General features: G+C 41.6%; 1 protein-coding gene across 4 annotated transcripts in view; it reads right to left on the bottom strand.

Annotated features, from left to right (window-relative positions):
* Positions 1 to 20,227, bottom strand: part of NSMF (NMDA receptor synaptonuclear signaling and neuronal migration factor) — a 55,718-nt gene extending 35,491 nt beyond the window's left edge. The window contains exons 1-2 of one of the 4 annotated variants that reach the window (XM_056540347.1): positions 19,559 to 20,227; positions 3,211 to 3,272 (exon numbers count right to left, since the gene is read on the bottom strand). In XM_056540347.1, the coding sequence (XP_056396322.1) occupies positions 3,211 to 3,272; positions 19,559 to 19,629 (133 nt within the window). In that variant the 5' untranslated portion in view covers positions 19,630 to 20,227. The remainder of the gene's footprint in view (positions 1 to 3,210; positions 3,273 to 19,558) is intronic. The other 3 variants (XM_056540344.1, XM_056540345.1, XM_056540346.1) reach the window with 3 other exon arrangements.
* Positions 20,228 to 21,216: the final 989 nt, after the last annotated feature.

The following is a 21,216-nucleotide window of genomic DNA, read 5'->3' as shown; positions in this document are numbered from 1 at the left end:
CCGCAGAACACCACATTGTAAGAATACCGCCTTTTGTGCTCCGTACAGACCACGCAGGGCAGAACAAATTAACTTCTCTGAGACCTAATTACTCGTTTCAATCACGGCATGCACATGTTCTGGGATGGGGCCCCGCTGGGCCCCCAATAATGAGAGAACACATCAATGTAATTAGATTCAATAAATGTTTTTTTTTTTTCCTTTATATATACAGATGCTCCCTGTTGGACTATAAAGAACCACACGCAAAAGTATAAAGGGCCTGCCAGGCTACGGTTATACTGCAGTAGAACATGGGGCTATAGAGATGGTAAACTGTCAGGATCTGCAGTCACCTTGAACATTCTGGTCCTATTACTTATTTATAAACCTAGTGCAGATGAAAATGGCAATTTAAGTAAAATACTGCCTCCTATGTACAAGAATATAACTACTATAATACTGCCTCCTATGTACAAGAATTTAACTACTATAATACTGCTCCTATATACAAGAATATAACTACTATAATACCGCTCCTATATACAAGAATATAACTACTATAATACTGCTCCTATATACAAGAATATAACTACTATAATACTGCTCCTATATACAAGAATGTAACTACTATAATACTGCCCCTATATACAAGAATATAACTACTATAATACTGCTCCTATATACAAGAATATAACTACTATAATACTGCTCCTATATACAAGAATATAACTACTATAATACTGCTCCTATATACAAGAATATAACTACTATAATACTGCCTCCTATATACAAGAATATAACTACTATAATACTGCCCCCTATATACAAGAATATAACTACTATAATACTGCCCCCTATATACAAGAATATAACTACTATAATACTGTTCCTATATACAAGAATATAACTACTATAATACTGCTCCTATATACAAGAATATAACTACTATAATACTGCCTCCTATATACAAGAATATAACTACTATAATACTGCCTCCTATATACAAGAATATAACTACTATAATACTGCCTCCTATATACAAGAATATAACTACTATAATACTGCTCCTATATACAAGAATATAACTACTATAATACTGCTCCAATATACATGAATATAACTACTATAATACTGCCTCCTATATACAAGAATATAACTACTATAATACTGCTCCTATATACAAGAATATAACTACTATAATACTGCTCCTATATACAAGAATATAACTACTATAATACTGCTTCTATATACAGGAATATAACTACTATAATACTGCCTCCTATATACAAGAATATAACTACTATAATACTGCTCCTATATACAAGAATATAACTACTATAATACTGCTCCTATATACAAGAATATAACTACTATAATACTGCCCCTATATACAAGAATATAACTACTATAATACTGCTCCTATATACAAGAATATAACTACTATAATACCGCTCCTATATACAAGAATATAACTACTATAATACTGCTCCTATATACAAGAATATAACTACTATAATACTGTCTACTATATACAAGAATATAACTACTATAATACTGTCTCCTATATACAAGAATATAACTACTATAATACTACTCCTATATACAAGAATATAACTACTATAATACTGCTCCTATATACAAGAATATAACGGCTATAATACTGCTCCTATATACAAGAATATAACTACTATAATACCACTCCTATATACAAGAATATAACTACTATAATACTGCCTCCTATATACAAGAATATAACTACTATAATACTGCCTCCTATATACAAGAATATAACTACTATAATACTGCCTCCTATATACAAGAATATAACTACTATAATACTGCTCCTATATACAAGAATATAACTACTGTAATACTGCTCCTATATACAAGAATATAACTACTATAATACTGCTTCTATATACAGGAATATAACTACTATAATACTGCCTCCTATATACAAGAATATAACTACTATAATACTGCTCCTATATACAAGAATATAACTACTACAATACTGCTCCTATATACAAGAATATAACTACTATAATACTGCTCCTATATACAAGAATATAACTACTATAATGTGAATTCGGGTAGAAAAACAGACATGGTGCACATCTACAATCTTGTATAATGATCTGTTAGTTTTTGATATTATGCTGAGAAGCAATCAGATCACTATACAAGATTGTAGATGTGCACCATGTCTGTTTTTCTACCCGAATTCACACTGTGATTTCTATCCCCTCTTTTTTTTTGTTTGAACATGTTGTCTGCACTCTTCCCCACCCCCTCAGCCCAACCCTATATAAGTAGTAGTTAGCTACACATGGGTCATTTCTTTCCTAGCAGCCTCCCAGTCTGACTGGGAGCGCATGGTAAGTGAGCCATTACACCTTGTTCACACTGGTGTGGTGCTGTGCGGTGTCCGTTACTGCCGTGGCGCCGTGTCTGCGGGGGGGTGCGGCCCATAGACTGGTTTGAGTTGCATTGGGGCCGCTCTGCCGGTGGGTCGTTGGTGTCGCGGCGGTGGTGGTCGCCACTCGGTGCTGCGCCATTTTATGCTAGGGACGTTAGGGACCCACTCTAAATAGGTGGCCTTGACGTGGCGAGTGGGCTTGTACTTTTTGATCAAAAATGTATAATAACAACCTGTTAGTTTTTGATATTATGCTGAGAAGCAATCAGATCATTATACAAGATTGTAGATGTGCACCATGTCTGTTTTTCTACCCGAATTCATAACTACTATAATACTGCTCCTATATACAAGAATATAACTACTATAATACTGCTCCTATATACAAGAATATAACTATTATAATACCGCTCCTATATACAAGAATATAACTACTATAATACTGCTCCTATATACAAGAATATAACTACTATAATACTGCTCCTATATACAAGAATATAACTACTATAATACTGCTCCTATATACAAGAATATAACTATTATAATACCGCTCCTATATACAAGAATATAACTACTATAATACTGCTCCTATATACAAGAATATAACTACTATAATACTGCTCCTATATACAAGAATATAACTACTATAATACTCCTCCTATATACAAGAATATAACTACTATAATACTGCCCCCTATATACAAGAATATAACTATAATAATACTGCTCCTATATACATAATAATAATAATAATGATCCTGAGGGACACAGGGGGGTGAGGGGCTTCTTACCTAGGAGTGGGGTCTTACCTGAGCCGTTTTGGCTGTCCGGATGAGTCTGCGACAAGTATTCTCCAAAGGCCCTCGCTGCTCTTAAAAAGAGAGAAGTGATATGTCACAATCATCAGGGCACTCCGACACTAAGAACATCCGTACAATAGAGGAGCGGTCTATTCAAATACATGGGGGTGACCTGCAATACCAGACATAGCCACTGAACAAGGGAGGCGCTATATGTTCCAGAGAGGAGACATGTTTGAGTGGGGTGAAAGCAATAAAAGTAAAAAGAAATGGACCAGTATACAGCAGTACATAATATGTAGTACTGTGCTACACCATAGAGTGGCGCTATAAGACAGTCAGTCAGTGCGCTTCATTGATACAGGTGTCTGACCAGTGAAATCCTCATGTCAACATGTGAGGACAGGGCCTGAGGGACTGTAGAGTGACATGTATACAATCTGTATGTGTATATGGCGGGGGAACGTTATGTATTAGATATAACCGCGTCTATGTGTGTTTAAATAATTGAATTATATGAAGCAGCAGGAACCGAAAACTAATCACCTCATAGATCCACTGCCGCCCCATGAATTACTGAATAATGTAACAAGAGGATATAGATGTATTATTACTGGATTATGGCCCCGCTACAAGTGCAAACACTTCATTACTGTATACTACGTCCTTGTCTACATACATCACCATATAGGAGCAGTACTATAGTAGTTATATTCTTGTATATAGGAGCAGTATTATAGTAGTTATATTCTTGCATATAGGAGCAGTATTATAGTAGTTATATTCTTGTATATAGGAGCAGTATTATAGTAGTTATATTCTTGTATATAGGAGCAGTATTATAGTAGTTATATTCTTGTATATAGGAGGCAGTATTATAGTAGTTATATTCTTGTATATAGGAGCAGTATTATAGTAGTTATATTCTTGTATATAGGAGCAGTATTATAGTAGATATATTCTTGTATATAGGAGCAGTATTATAGTAGTTATATTCTTGTATATAGGAGCAGTAGTATAGTAGTTATATTCTTGTATATAAGAGCAGTATTATAGTAGTTATATTCTTGTATATAGGAGCAGTATTATAGTAGTTATATTCTTGTATATAGGAGGCAGTAGTATAGTAGTTATATTCTTGTATATAGGAGCAGTATTATAGTAGTTATATTCTTGTATATAGGAGCAGTATTATAGTAGTTATATTCTTGTATATAGGGAGCAGTATTATAGTAGTTATATTCTTGTATATAGGAGCAGTATTATAGTAGTTATATTCTTGTATATAGGGAGCAGTATTATAGTAGTTATATTCTTGTATATAGGGGGCAGTATTATAGTAGTTATATTCTTGTATATAGGAGCAGTATTATAGTAGTTATATTCTTGTATATAGGGAGCAGTATTATAGTAGTTATATTCTTGTATATAGGAGCAGTATTATAGTAGTTATATTCTTGTATATAGGAGCAGTAGTATAGTAGTTATATTCTTGTATATAGGAGCAGTATTATAGTAGTTATATTCTTGTATATAGGAGCAGTATTATAGTAGTTATATTCTTGTATATAGGAGCAGTATTATAATAGTTATATTCTTGTATATAGGAGCAGTATTATAGTAGTTATATTCTTGTATATAGGAGCAGTATTATAGTAGTTATATTCTTGTATATAGGAGGCAGTATTATAGTAGTTATATTCTTGTATATAGGAGGCAGTATTATAGTAGTTATATTCTTGTATATAGGAGGCAGTATTATAGTAGTTATATTCTTGTATATAGGAGGCAGTATTATAGTAGTTATATTCTTGTATATAGGAGCAGTATTATAGTAGTTATATTCTTGTATATAGGAGCAGTATTATAATAGTTATATTCTTGTATATAGGAGCAGTATTATAGTAGTTATATTCTTGTATATAGGAGCAGTATTATAGTAGTTATATTCTTGTATATAGGGAGCAGTATTATAGTAGTTATATTCTTGTATATAGGGAGCAGTATTATAGTAGTTATATTCTTGTATATAGGGAGCAGTATTATAGTAGTTATATCCTTGTATATAGGGAGCAGTATTATAGTAGTTATATTCTTGTATATAGGGAGCAGTATTATAGTAGTTATATTCTTATATATAGGAGGCAGTATTATAGTAGTTATATTCTTGTATATAGGAGCAGTATTATAGTAGTTATATTCTTGTATATAGGAGCAGTATTATAGTAGTTATATTCTTGTATATAGGAGGCAGTATTATAGTAGTTATATTCTTGTGTATAGGGGGCAGTATTATAGTAGTTATATTCTTGTATATAGGAGCAGTATTATAGTAGTTATATTCTTGTATATAGGAGCAGTATTATAGTAGTTATATTCTTGTATATAGGGGGCAGTATTATAGTAGTTATATTCTTGTATATAGGAGCAGTATTATAGTAGTTATATTCTTGTATATAGGAGCAGTATTATAGTAGTTATATTCTTGTGTATAGGAGCAGTATTATAGTAGTTATATTCTTGTATATAGGAGCAGTATTATAGTAGTTATATTCTTGTATATAGGAGGCAGTATTATAGTAGTTATATTCTTGTATATAGGAGCAGTATTATAGTAGTTATATTCTTGTATATAGGGGCAGTATTATAGTAGTTATATTCTTGTACATGGAAGGCAATATTATAGTAGTAAAGGCATCTAGACTAATTTTTCACTGTGTAATGGTCGGGGGTCTACAGACTTTTAGAAGGTATCTTCTTTTTTCACACTCCCAATAATACGGACGCCCCTGGCCCGCATACGTCTGCCCCAGTGAATGATAGGTGCTGTAACACTGACTGACCCCTTGAAAGATTTTATGCATTATCTGCTGCCAGTAATACTGGTTCTGTAATTGAGTTCTGTCTGTTTTTTTGAGACAATCCTTTCTACGTGGGTGTTTTCCAACCAATGTGCCTCCAGCTGTTGCAAAACTTTAACTCTCAGCATGCCTGAGCTGCAAGACCATTCAACGGCTGCTAGATGATAGCCCATTGGGCAGACTGGCATCTCTGGCTGTGCATTGGTTAGGATGCCCTGACCATGTCTGTAATGAGACGGGCACAATGGAGGCTGCGGGAGGCCGATTATATTGGAGGCTGATTACCCTGGCGGTGAGCTACAGCCAAATCCACCATGTAGCGAATAAATAAGATTTGCGCTGCCAGGCTGGCGTTGGCTCTGTGGCTTGTCTCTGCCATGTCGTCTCCTTTCCTAACACCCGTAATCATCTTGTTTGCAGCCCACGCCGCGTCTATAAAAATAATCCTCGTAGCTTCCACCCACAGCCGCAGCCTCCCGGGAGAGGCCCCTGCAACATGTCACTAATTACCCCTGAAACATGGAGGAAGGATCCGATGTGCTGCGATCATCCAGTATATACTCTACTTGGGTATGTTCTTGCCTGCAGAGCTTGCAATCTAATTATTTGCACTGCTTGGAAATAGAACAAGGTTACCTATACCTGTAAAACTAAATGCTGCAGGTACATACATGCTGTGCATGTTCATACTGTAGGGGGCAGCATTGTGGCAATCTGTCTGTATACTATCTTATTTAAGGAAGGGGGGGTGGCACCATTTTACTTGGCAAAAATAGGCATGCTGGGAGTTGTAGTATTGCAACAGCTGGAGGCACACTGATTTGGGGCAGTGTATCCCAGCCAGTGTAGCTCTACCTGTTACAAAACCACAACTCCCAGCATGCCTGGACAGCCTTTGGCTGTCCGGGCATGCAGGGAGTTGTAGTTTTGTAACAACCGGAGGTTGTGTGTGGTATTACAGCGCCACGCCTGTCCTCAGGTTGTGTGTGGTATTACAGCGCCACGCCTGTCCTCAGGTTGTGTGTTGTATTACAGCGCCACGCCTGTCCTCAGGTTGTGTGTTGTATTACAGCGCCACGCCTGTCCTCAGGTTGTGTGTGGTATTACAGCGCCACACCTGTCCTCAGGTTGTGTGTGGTATTACAGCGCCACGCCTGTCCTCAGGTTGTGTGTGGTATTACAGCGCCACGCCTGTCCTCAGGTTGTGTGTGGTATTACAGCGCCACGCCTGTCCTCAGGTTGTGTGTGGTATTACAGCGCCACGCCTGTCCTCAGGTTGTGTGTGGTATTACAGAGCCACGCCTGTCCTCAGGTTGTGTGTGGTATTACAGCGCCACGCCTGTCCTCAGGTTGTGTGTGGTATTACAGCGCCACGCCTGTCCTCAGGTTGTGTGTGGTATTACAGCGCCACGCCTGTCCTCAGGTTGTGTGTGGTATTACAGCGCCACGCCTGTCCTCAGGTTGTGTGTGGTATTACAGCGCCACGCCTGTCCTCAGGTTGTGTGTGGTATTACAGCGCCACGCCTGTCCTCAGGTTGTGTGTTGTATTACAGCGCCACGCCTGTCCTCAGGTTGTGTGTGGTATTACAGCGCCACACCTGTCCTCAGGTTGTGTGTGGTATTACAGCGCCACGCCTGTCCTCAGGTTGTGTGTGGTATTACAGCGCCACGCCTGTCCTCAGGTTGTGTGTGGTATTACAGCGCCACGCCTGTCCTCAGGTTGTGTGTGGTATTACAGCGCCACGCCTGTCCTCAGGTTGTGTGTGGTATTACAGAGCCACGCCTGTCCTCAGGTTGTGTGTGGTATTACAGCGCCACGCCTGTCCTCAGGTTGTTTGTGGTATTACAGCGCCACGCCTGTCCTCAGGTTGTGTGTGGTATTACAGCGCCACGCCTGTCCTCAGGTTGTGTGTGGTATTACAGAGCCACGCCTGTCCTCAGGTTGTGTGTGGTATTACAGCGCCACGCCTGTCCTCAGGTTGTGTGTGGTATTACAGCGCCACGCCTGTCCTCAGGTTGTGTGTGGTATTACAGTGCCACGCCTATCCTCAGGTTGTGTGTGGTATTACAGCGCCACGCCTGTCCTCAGTTGGGTGTGGTATTACAGGGCCACGCATGTCCTCAGGTTGTGTGTGGTATTACAGTGCCACGCCTGTCCTCAGGTTGTGTGTGGTATTACAGTGCCACGCCTGTCCTCAGGTTGTGTGTGGTATTACAGCGCCACGCCTGTCCTCAGGTTGTGTGTGGTATTACAGCGCCACGCCTGTCCTAAGGTTGTGTGTGGTATTACAGTGCCACGCCTGTCCTCAGGTTGTGTGTGGTATTACAGCGCCACGCCTGTCCTCAGGTTGTGTGTGGTATTACAGTGCCACGCCTGTCCTCAGGTTGTGTGTGGTATTACAGCGCCACGCCTGTCCTCAGGTTGTGTGTGGTATTACAGCGCCACGCCTGTCCTCAGGTTGTGTGTGGTATTACAGCGCCACGCCTGTCCTCAGGTTGTGTGTGGTATTACAGCGCCACGCCTGTCCTCAGGTTGTGTGTGGTATTACAGCGCCACGCCTGTCCTCAGGTTGTGTGTGGTATTACAGCGCCACGCCTGTCCTCAGGTTGTGTGTGGTATTACAGCGCCACGCCTGTCCTCAGGTTGTGTGTGGTATTACAGTGCCACGCCTGTCCTCAGTTGAAGACATCGGCGAATGACCCCCATTGTAAAATAAAACAAATATACACTGTAGTATAGGCTTTCCTATATATACCAATGATAGAAGCCTCTGATTTATATCACTGTAACCAGTGTTTACCAACTAGTGTGCCTCCAGCTGTTGCAAAACTACAACTCCCAGCATGCCCGGACAGCCGTTGGCTGTCCGGGCATGCTGGGAGTTGTAGTTTTGCAACAGCTGGAGGCTCCCTTGTTGGAAAACCCTGCTCTGTGAGCTACACCAAACCTGTTTCTGGCCTCACATCTCCTTCATGCAGTACCTTAGTCACTCCACTAGATGGCGGTATACAGCCTGTTTCAGATGGTACCCAGGACTCATTTAGAGAAAGTATATTGGTTACACGTAGATATAAGTAGATTAGAGAAGGAGGAGACATTTCTTTACCTAAATAACATTACTGCTCCCATCTAAACCTATACGGTATAATGTAAATTCTATGAGAACCAGCGATAGAAATATGAATTTTCACAGACGTCTCCAAGGTCCTCTCCAGCTTTATAACTAAAGTCTAACTATTATGAGAAATTCTCCATACAAAAAATTATTAACATATGCAAATTATATGGTAATAATAGCTTCATTAAAAGGCTGTATCTGCAGCCCTTCTACACAGTAAGAATAGAGCAGAATAGTGAGTGCAGCTCTGAAGTATAATACAGGATATAACTCAGGATCAGTACAGGATAAGTAATGTAATGTATATACACAGTGACCTCACCAGCAGAATAGTGAGTACAGCTCTGGAGTATAATACAGGATATAACTCAGGATCAGTACAGGATAAGTAATGTAATGTATATACACAGTGACCTCACCAGCAGAATAGTGAGTGCAGCTCTGGGGTATAATACAGGATATAACTCAGGATCAGTACAGGATAAGTAATGTAATGTATATACACAGTGACCTCACCAGCAGAATAGTGAGTACAGCTCTGGAGTATAATACAGGATATAACCCAGGATCAGTACAGGATAAGTAATGTAATGTATGTACACAGTGACCTCACCAGCAGAATAGTGAGTACAGCTCTGGAGTATAATACCGGATATAACTCAGGATCAGTACAGGATAAGTAATGTAATGTATGTACACAGTGACCTCACCAGCAGAATAGTGAGTACAGCTCTGGAGTATAATACAGGATATAACTCTGGATCAGTACAGGATAAGTAATGTAATGTATGTACACAGTGACCCCACCAGCAGAATAGTGAGTGCAGCTCTGGAGTATAATACAGGATATAACAGGATCAGTACAGGATAAGTAATGTAATGTATGTACACAGTGACCCCACCAGCAGAATTGTGAGTACAGCTCTGGAGTATAAGTTAGGGTCCTTACATGATAGGTAATATTTGTAAACACTTTGGCTGAAGACAGGGACTTCAGTGACTAATTCTTCACATTATATATTCTGATCAGAATAGGATCTTGTCTGAGACCTTTATTGTAGCGGCTCCGATGTAAATGAATATCTTCTTGTTCGTGCTCTATTACTATACAGATAAGATCTAAGAGTCTTCATTAGTATCTAGTGAATTTCTCCACCGCAGTTAAGCGAATCCCATGTAGCAATGTAAAACCTGTAAATGGATCTTATCCTTCTGTATATATGTATCTTGTATATTTTCATACATGTGACGTGATCAGCACAGCCTTTATCATAACCTATACTTGTAGCTATGGAAAAGACCAGCAGAATAGTGAATGCTGCTTAAAACCTGTGGTCTCCACCTGTCCACAGACTGTTAGGGCATGCTGGGAGTTGTAGTTCTGTGACAGCTGGATGTTTAAAGATTTATGTAAGAAGCCTTTCCTGGATAAATCCTAAAAATCTTCAGAAAGTCCTTGAGTTGTCCTCCTCCTACCAATATGGCCTCCACAGCTGTTACCCCAAAGCCTTCCCTGGATCTTGAAGAACACGACTATCTACTTCTGGAGCAATGTTTTCCAACCAGGGTGCCTCCAGCTATTGCAAAACTACAACTCTCAGCATGGCAGGAACAGCCAGGGTGCCTTCAGCTATTGCAGAACTAAAACTCCCAGCATGCCAGGAACAACCAGTGTGCCTCCAGCTCTTGCAAAACTACAACTCCCAGCATGCCAGGAACAACCAGGGTGCCTCCAGCTATTGCAAAACTACAACTCTCAGCATGGCAGGAACAGCCAGGGTGCCTTCAGCTATTGCAAAACTACAACTCCCAGCATGCCAGGAACAACCAGTGTGCCTCCAGCTATTGCAAAACTACAACTCTAAGCATACCAGGAACAACCAGTGTGCCTCCAGCTCTTGCAAAACTATAACTCCCAGCATGCCAGGAACAACCAGTGTGCCTCCAGCTATTGCAAAACTACAACTCTCAGCATGCCAGGAACAGCCAGTGTACCTCCAGCTATTGAAAAACTACAACTCCCAGCATATTTGGAATAGCCAGTTTGCCTCCAACTATTGCAAAACTACAACTCCCAGCATGCCAGGAACAGCCAGTTTGCCTCCAGCTATTGCAAAACTACAACTCCCAGCATCCCAGGAACGGCCAGTGTGCCTCCAGCTATTGCACAACTACAACTGCCAGCATCCCAGGAACGGCCAGTGTGCCTCCAGCTATTGCAAAACTACAACTCCCAGCATCCCAGGAACGGCCAGTGTGCCTCCAGCTCTTGCAAAACTACAACTCTAAGCATGCCAGGAACAACCAGTGTGCCTCCAGCTATTGCAAAACTACAACTCCCAGCATGCCAGGAACAACCAGTGTGCCTCCAGCTATTGCAAAACTACAACTCCCAGCATGCCAGGAACAACCAGTGTGCCTCCAGCTATTACAAAACTACAACTCCCAGCATGCCAGGAACAACCAGTGTGCCTCCAGCTCTTGCAAAACTACAACTCCCAGCATGCCAGGAACAACCAGTGTGCCTCCAGCTATTACAAAACTACAACTCCCAGCATGCCAGGAACAACCAGTGTGCCTCCAGCTCTTGCAAAACTACAACTCCCAGCATGCCAGGAACAACCAGTGTGCCTCCAGCTATAGCAAAACTACAACTCTCAGCATGCGAGGAACAGCCAGTGTACCTCCAGCTATTGAAAAACTACAACTCCCAGCATATTTGGAATAGCCAGTTTGCCTCCAACTATTGCAAAACTACAACTCCCAGCATGCCGGGAACAGCCAGTTTGCCTCCAGCTATTGCAAAATTACAACTCCCGGCATCCCAGGAACAACCAGTGTGCCTCCAGCTATTGCAAAACTACAACTCCCAGCATCCCAGGAACGGCCAGTGTGCCTCCAGCTATTGCAAAACTACAACTCCCAGCATCCCAGGAACGGCCAGTGTGCCTCCAGCTATTGCAAAACTACAACTCCCAGCATCCCAGGAACGGCCAGTGTGCCTCCAGCTATTGCAAAACTACAACTCCCAGCATCCCAGGAACGGCCAGTGTGCCTCCAGCTATTGCAAAACTACAACTCCCAGCATGCTCGGACAGCCTTCGGCTGTCCGGGCATGCTGGCAGTTGTAGTTTTGCAACAGCTGGAGGCACACTGGTTTGGAATCAATGCATCCAGCCTTCCCTACCCAGAATTTCCAATAAATAAAGCCCATATCTTCCTCATAGTTACTACGGCTTTATCTGACGTTTTATATCCCTCCATAAAACGCCAATTTGTCAGCTCAATATTCCTGTCGCGTCCGATCGTCTTTCCCTGCGTGTCTGATATACAGAGAGATTGATCTGCTTTCCATGGCGGATTAACTCCCATATGAAAACAAGACCATACGATGCTCTTTGTATGCTTAAATGGTTAAAACAACGCCCTGGCACTTGGCACCATACTTTGTTGTCTCTTTGGGGGGCATAGCCTTTGCCGGGCACATAGATTGCAGAATAGCGGCACATATGCACATTGCACTTTGGTATAGTCGCACTGGACGGCGCCCAATCTCCTATAGGTATAGGTCTGAGGGGGTCAGCGTTTCCCAACCAGGAGGCCTCCAGCTGTTGCAAAACTACAACTCCCAGCATGCACGGACAGCCAAGGGCAGTGGAGCTTCGGCTGCAGGACCTTCTAGGTCTCTGCCTTGGACTGTGTCCCAAAAATCTCAATTCAGTCATGTAACACACGCGGTGATGCAGCCCGATTACTGGCACAAGCCTGCTGCCCGCTCCTGTAATCCCAGAAGGTGACACTGCCAAGGAAGACGACGCTTAATACGGAACGTGAGCAATGGAGTAGATATGTGTAATCCAGAGTAGAGAGATGGAAACCTACAATCTATATACATCAAGAGAATCCCCGTGGACCAGCCTTCTGATCGGTACACTTATTGATGGGTAAAAGCTGGGTCAGAACAGAAAGAAAACCACCACTGTATAGTGCTAGCATATAACACAGCGCTGTTCAAAGCAGAAGGCTTGGAGAAAAATAATATAGTACAAGTGTTTCCCAACCAGTATGCCTTAAAACTACAACTTCCAGCATGCCTGGAGAGTTGTAATTTTGCAACAGCTGGAGGCACACAGTTTGGAAAATGCTGCACTTCAGACACCAATAAAAAGCAGGGGTCCTGCTTCCTTACTTCTCTGTAGTACACCCTCAGAAGTAGCAGCAGCATGGAGGACATTGTAGAGCAGTATGTATGGGAGCATGCTGGGAGCTATAATTTTGCAACAGCTGGAGGCACACTGTTTGGAAAATGCTGCACTTCAGACACCAAAAAGAGCAGGGGTCATGCTTCCTTACTTCTCTGTAGTACACCCTCAGAAGTAGCAGCAGCATGGAGGACATTGTAGAGCAGTATGTATGGGAGCATGCTGGGAGCTATAATTTTGCAACAGCTGGAGGCACACAGTTATGAAAATGCTACACTTCAGACACCAATAAAAAGCAGGGGTCCTGCTTCCTTACTTCTCTGTAGTACACCCTCAGAAGTAGCAGCAGCATGGAGGACATTGTAGAGCAGTATGTATGGGAGCATGCTGGGAGCTATAATTTTGCAACAGCTGGAGGCACACTGTTTGGAAAATGCTGCACTTCAGACACCAAAAAGAGCAGGGGTCCTGCTTCCTTACTTCTCTGTAGTACACCCTCAGAAGTAGCAGCAGCACGGAGGACATTGTAGAGCAGTATGTATGGGAGCATGCTGGGAGCTATAATTTTGCAACAGCTGGAGGCACACAGTTTGGAAAATGCTACACTTCAGACACCAATAAAAAGCAGGGGTCCTGCTTCCTTACTTCTCTGTAGTACACCCTCAGAAGTAGCAGCAGCATGGAGGACATTGTAGAGCAGTATGTATGGGAGCATGCTGGGAGCTATAATTTTGCCCTAATATGTACATTATATTAATGGTTTCATAGTATATATATATATATATCAGGACACATATTTGGCTACAAACTGATCCGGTATCTATCAGCCGGCCCCAATACAGATCACTATTTTCCCAATTTCCGATCCTGAACAATCTCCTCTACCCCTCAGCTGGGTGTGATACCTTCATTTTTCAAGGTCATATTGAGTATATATGTATACTGCCTAATCCAGTGGGCCTCCAGCTGTTGCAAAACTACAACTCCCAGGATGCCCGGACAGCCTTCGGCTGTCCGGGCATCCTGGGAGTTGTAGTTTTGCAACAGCTGGAGGTACCGTGGTTGGGAAACAGTGGCCTAATCTTAGGATATAGTATGTAGTGTTTTTGAGATTTGTAGTAACAATGTTCTATGTTACTGGATACATTTATCCACTAACTACCGCTATATACTATCAGGGGTTTCCTATCCAAGGTTATAGTATTGACCCAGAATGCATCTGATTTCCTCATGCACTCTCCATATGCTGTGTGGGATCCCGTCATTGTAATCTAGCAATCAATGATACAATATACATAATATATATATAAATTGACCGGCCTTTCATTAGTTTATAGCTGCTCCCAATGTTCAAAGATGATTCCATTACAATACATTATAATAAAGTGAGATGGGCAAGAGCTGGAGCAACCTGTGGCCACCCAGCCGCTGTGGGACTACAACCCCCAGGTGTACTAGGGTATGATGGGAGTTGTCATTTCACCACAGCTAGAGCCATGATCTCCAAGCTGAACTGCACCTCACAGAATGACCTATAGTGAAAGGCTGGAGACCACAATTCTATGTATCCCACCTGAGTCTAATCATTATTGTGTATGGAGGAGAACCGCTGCCAGACATCTCTGGATATATCCTGTATATTGGGAAGTGTCTGGCAGCCGGTAACTATAGTGTTTGACAGACTCGGTAGGGCAGTGTCTGTCAGGGCATGATGGGAGTTTTAGTTTTACAACAGCTGGAGAGCCCTAGGTTGGGAAACAATGTATATCAAGGTATAGTCTAAAATAAATGTTTATATGTGTGATGATAAATTGTAACTAGATATATGTAAGATAATATATATGGGAACATACAGCTGCTATTCAATACCAAATATCTATCTGTCCATCTATCTCATATCTATCTATCTCATATCTATCTATCTATCTCAATCTCATATCTATCTTATATCTATCTATCTCTTATCCATCTATCTCATATCTATCTATCTCATATTTATTTATCTATCTTATATCTATCTATCTATCTCATATCTATCTCAATCTCATATCTATCGTATATCTATCTATCTATCTCATATTTATCTATCTATCTCATATCTATCTATCTCATATCTATCTATCTCATATCTATCTATCTCATATCTATCTCATATCTATCTATCTCATATCTATCTATCTCATATCTATCTATTTCATATCTATCTATCTCATATCTATCTATCTCATATCTATCTATCTATCTCATATCTATCTCATATCTATCTATCTCATATCTATCTATCTCATATCTATCTATCTCATATCTATCTCATATCTATCCCATATCTATCTATCTCATATCTATCTCATATCTATCTCATATCTATCTCATATCTATCTCATATTTATCTCATATCTATCTATCCCATATCTATCTATCTATCTATCTATCTCTTATCTATCTATCTCATATCTATCTATCTCATATTTATTTATCTATCTTATATCTATCTATCTCATCTATCTATATCTATCTCAATCTCATATCTATCGTATATCTATCTATCTATCTCATATTTATCTATCTATCTCATATCTATCTCATATCTATCTCATATCTATCTATCTCATATCTATCTATCTCATATCTATCTATTTCATATCTATCTATCTCATATCTATCTATCTCATATCTATCTCATATCTATCTATCTATCTATCTCATATCTATCTCATATCTATCTCATATCTATCCCATATCTATCTATCTCATATCTATCTCATATCTATCTCATATCTATCTCATATCTATCTATCTATCCCATATCTATCTATCTATCTATCTATCTCATATCTATCTATCTATCTCATATCTATCTATCTCATATCTATCTATATATCTCCTATCTATCTATCTATCTATCTATCTATCTATCTATCTCATATCTATCTATCTCATATCTATCTATCTCATATCTATCTATCTCATATCTATCTATCTATCTCATATCTATCTATCTCATATTCTTCTATCTCATATCTATCTATCTATCTCATATCGTTCTATCTATCTCATATCGTTCTATCTATCTCATATCTATCTATCTATCTATCTATCTATCTCATATCTATCTATCTCATATCTATCTCATATCTATCTATCTATCTATCTCATATCTATCTATCTATCTATCTCATATCTATCTATCTATCCATCACACAGAATATGAGCATTTTATTTACCATAGTGGTTCTGCCTCCCAGGAGAATATGTAACGTAAGTGTAAGCCACAAATAACACAAACAATCTCAGCTCTGCTACATCTGTATTTTGTAAACTATTTACACTTTTATGCAGAATCCTTTGACCTATTTACAGAGGCAGAGAACCTGATCATCAAATCTTGTTACATTCTCTAAAGTAAAACAAACCACATTCTCTCCCTCCATCTCCCTTTGTGTCTTTACCTCCTCCATAGTATACAGTATATATATATATATATATATAATCTATAGTATAAAGCGCAGCTCTTCACACAGTCATCTGTCCCGGAGATTTCTCCTGTATGGGATGAAATGTAATCCCCCCCCCCCCCATATAGGTCTATAGCCCCCCGCATTATCCTGGCCCATGACAGCTGCCCAGCTCCAATAATAACCAGCGCCCCCACCAGGTCCCTTCACTTCTTATACTGGTTCCCACCTAAATCTCCTTGTACTATTTGTCCCCATCACATCTCCTGGTGACTGAGCCCTTCACCGTGACCTTGGCTGCGAATCATTCTACCACATTGGGGGCCCAATAGTCATTGCAGGAATTTTTTAATAGATTTTTTAAAAATCTTCTAATACAGTGCTTCCCAACCAGGGTGCCTCCAGCTGTTGCAAAACTACAACTCCCAGCATGCCCGGACAGCCGAAGGCTGTCCGGGCATGCTGGGAGTTGTAGTTTTGCAACAGCAGGAGGCACCCTGGTTCAAAAGCACTGTTCTAATGTGACATATAAAATTGTCACAAGGGTGTAAAAGTCCATTACAATGGGGGATAGAATAGGTCATCTTTACACATAGTTGTAACACGTCACAATATATCTGATACATTCCATATATATATATATATGTGTGTGTGTGTGTGTGTGTATATATATATATATATATATATATATATATATATATAATATATTGTTCTTCTCCAGCTGGCAGATGTGAACAGGGACAAGTGTGGTAATGTGTTTGTCATTGTCTCCATAGAGCCCGGGTCCCCTGTGTGTGGGGACATGGGTGACGCTATCATTAAGTCACTGTTTACACTATTCTTATAGCACAAGAGTCGATAACAAATCCAACTCTGCTACGACTAATTGGGAGCTGGGATCATCTGAGGATATAACGGAAGGGGAACGTGGAGGGTTAATAGGAGAAGGGGGGTGGGGGGGTATATTCTGGGGGTGCCGATGGCTTTTAAAAGGACAAGGGATAGAATGGCGATCTGACTGTAGAGCAGCGGAGCCTCTATATTATGTAACATCACTAGGACCAGTCAGGTGGATGAACAAGTGACAGAGATAGAGGAGGCAGCGGTGACTGTACAGTTATGTCTCACTGTAAAAGAAGACATCTGACCCAAGAGCTTACAATCTAATACCCCCTACAGCAATGGTCTCCAAACCGTGGACCACCTGATGCTGCAAAACGACAACTCCCAGCATGCACAGACATCCAAGGGTTGCAAAACTACAACTCCCAGCATGCCCGGACATCCAATGGTTGCAAAACTACAACTCTCAGCATGCTTGGACAGCCAGTGGTTGTAAAACTACAACTCTCAGCATGCCTGGACAGCCACTGGTTGTAAAACTACAACTCTCAGCATGCCTGGACAGCCAGTGGTTGTAAAACTACAACTCCCAGCATGCACAGACAGCCAACGGTTGCAAAATGACAACTCCCAGCATGCCTGGACATCCAACGGTTGAAAAACTGCAACTCCCAGCATGCCCCGACATCCAAAGGTTGCAAAACTACATCTCTCAGCATGCACAGACATCCAAGGGTTGCAAAATGACAACTCCCAGCATGCCTGGACATCCAACGGTTGAAAAACTGCAACTCCCAGCATGCCCCGACATCCACCTGTTGCAAAACAACAACTCTCAGCATGCCCGGACATCCAAGGGTTGCAAAACTACAACTCCCAGCATGCCCAGACATCCAAGGGTTGCAAAACTACAACTCCCTGCATGCACAGACAGCCAACGATATCAAAACTACAACTCTCAGCATGCCTGGACAGCCAATGGTTGCAAAACTACAACTCCCAGCATGCCCGGACAGCCAACATCTGGTGGTCCACAGTTCAAAGATTACTACTGTAGGGTGTATTATATTGCAAGCGGTTGGGTCAATTTCCTTTCAAAACGTGTAGTTTTGCAACCGTTGGCATGCTGGGAGTTGTAGTTTTGCATCCGTTAGCTGTCTGGGCATGCTGGGAGTTGTAGTTTTGCAACCGTGGCTGTCCGGCCATACTGGCAGTTGTAGTTTTGTAACCTCTTGAGGTCCACAGTTTGGAGACTACTACCCTACAGAGATGCTTTCCAAACAGTGTGTCTCCAGCTGTTGCAAAACTGCAACTCCCAGCAAGCAAGCTTTTGGGTCAGATTTCTTCCTGAATGTGTAGTTTTGCAACTGTTGGCTATCTGGCCATGCTGGGAGTTGTAGTTTTGCAATCGTTGGCTGTCTGGGCATGCTGGGAGTTGTAGTTTTTGCATCCGTTAGCTGTCTGGGAGTTGAAGTTCTGCAACTGTTGGCTGTTCGAGCATGCTGGGAGTTGTAGTTTTGTAACATCTGGAGGTCCACAGTTTGGAGACCACTACCCTACGGAAATGTTTTCCAAACAGTGTGTATCCAACTGTTGCAAAACTACAACTCCCAGCATGCCCGGACAGCCTTCGGCTGTCCGGGCATGCTGGAAGTTGTAGTTTTGCAACAGCTGGAGACACACTGTTTGGAAGACACTGACTTACAGTAATAAAGCTCCCATAGTAACGGCTAATAGTAATGCATTGGCAGACACGTCACTCATGCATGTGATGCATTAGATTGTAAGCTCTGCGGTACAGCGCTTGCAATCAAATGCATCACATGCATTAAAGCCCCCCCTAGATGTAAATCCCCCCCACCCCCATCTGCACTTACCTAACTTTAGCCGCTACATGAGAGATAGTGTCATTCCTCAGTGCCTTCTTCTTGGAGACAGCTGTGCCCATCCTTGATGAAAGAAGAAATTGGGGGCCACATCCGACCGAGCCCAGTGGGGGGAGCTGCCACTATGATGAAGCTGGAGATGCTGAGGTGATGGGGAGCTGGTCCCTGGCTGCAGGTGACTCCAGGATCAGCACTAGGCGAGGATGCTGCTCTCTGCCTGGGTTGTGACTGATCCTGCAGACTATGCAGCCCCTCATTGATCTGTGCAGGAGGGGTGGGGGGAGCAGGAAAGAAGGAAGGATCCACCATGTATGGGCAGAGGATGTGCTACCCAGTCCTCCCACTGACAGCATGGGCAGGGCCAGGTGCCCTGATGAAGGAGGAGGCGGCGGCATGAAACACATGCAAGTGTGTGAAGTCTGTGCTGTGCTGTCATGCTGGAAGCCAAGCTGCTGTGTGAGCCCTGAGCACTGCTGCCTGCTGCAGATATTAACCATTTGCTGCCCTCCTACTATAATCCTGTCCTAACGCTATTGTATTCGGTGGCGGATGTGTGCCCACTGGATCCGTCACCAGCAGATGGCACAAAATGGCTTTCCAGATGCTAGTGGATAGCAAAATGAACTTTTATCAACCGATGCCAGGCAGCTGCTGCAAAAGGCTCCTTTATTCTTAGGCCACGATCACACGGAGGAATTTCTGCTATTCCGAACAGAAAACCAGACTGCGGTGTTTTCACAGTTTTGAAGAATTTGGACAGAATTCCGGCGGAATTTCTGTGCGCTCAAAACACAGGATTCCGACGAAATTCAAAGCCCCATTGACTTCTATGGGTTTCTGCTGCAGAATTCCACAAAATCAAAGAATATATATATATATATATATATATATATATTATTTTTTTTTTATTTTTTTTTATTTATATTTTTTGCAGAATGCAGCATTTCTGCAGCTAAAATTTCGCTGTGTGAATTGGGACAGTGGAATCTCATTGAACATAATGTGCAGTAATTTCGGCAGAATTTCTGGCAAAATTGTTCTGCAGAATTCCGTGTGGAAATTCCAACGTATGAACATAGCCTGAGGCTGTGTGCACACCAACGCTGTGCTGCCACGCTTTCCACAGAGGACACCACCGAGTCTCAATGGATCCCATTGACTTTAAAGGGTACTCTGCTGCTCAGCGTTTGGAACAAACTGTTCTGAACGCTGGATAGGGCATCGGGAGCTTGTGACGTCATGGCCCCGCCCCTTCAATGCAAATCTATGGGAGGGGGTGTGACGTCATGAGGGGGTGGGGCTATGACATCACGAGCTGCCGACTCCAGCATTCGGAACAGTTTGTTACAAACGCTGAGCAGCGGAGTACCCCTTTAAATGGGATCCATCATTTGTCTTTGTTGTTTTAGGTTTTAGTTGAGCGGAGAGAAAAAAAATATCGGACCTGTAGTTTGTTTTTTTCCTCCCCTCAACTCCCGTCTTTCAAGGGTTAAATGGGCACTCTCATTAAAACTAATTTTTGCACTCCTTATGGTAAATAAAACATCATTCTAACGTACTTTGTTTTTTTTTTAAAATGAAGTTTTCTATGTTTTAGTTGTGTTTAAAAGCTGCCACTAGGTGTCTCCCTACTTGTTCTGAACACATTT

Source organism: Hyla sarda, chromosome 9, assembly GCF_029499605.1.
Source record: "Hyla sarda isolate aHylSar1 chromosome 9, aHylSar1.hap1, whole genome shotgun sequence".
In the NCBI taxonomy this organism is placed as follows: Eukaryota; Metazoa; Chordata; class Amphibia; order Anura; family Hylidae; genus Hyla; species Hyla sarda.
The sequence above is the reverse complement of the archived record's forward strand: the minus strand, read 5'-3'. Positions and strand labels throughout refer to the sequence as shown.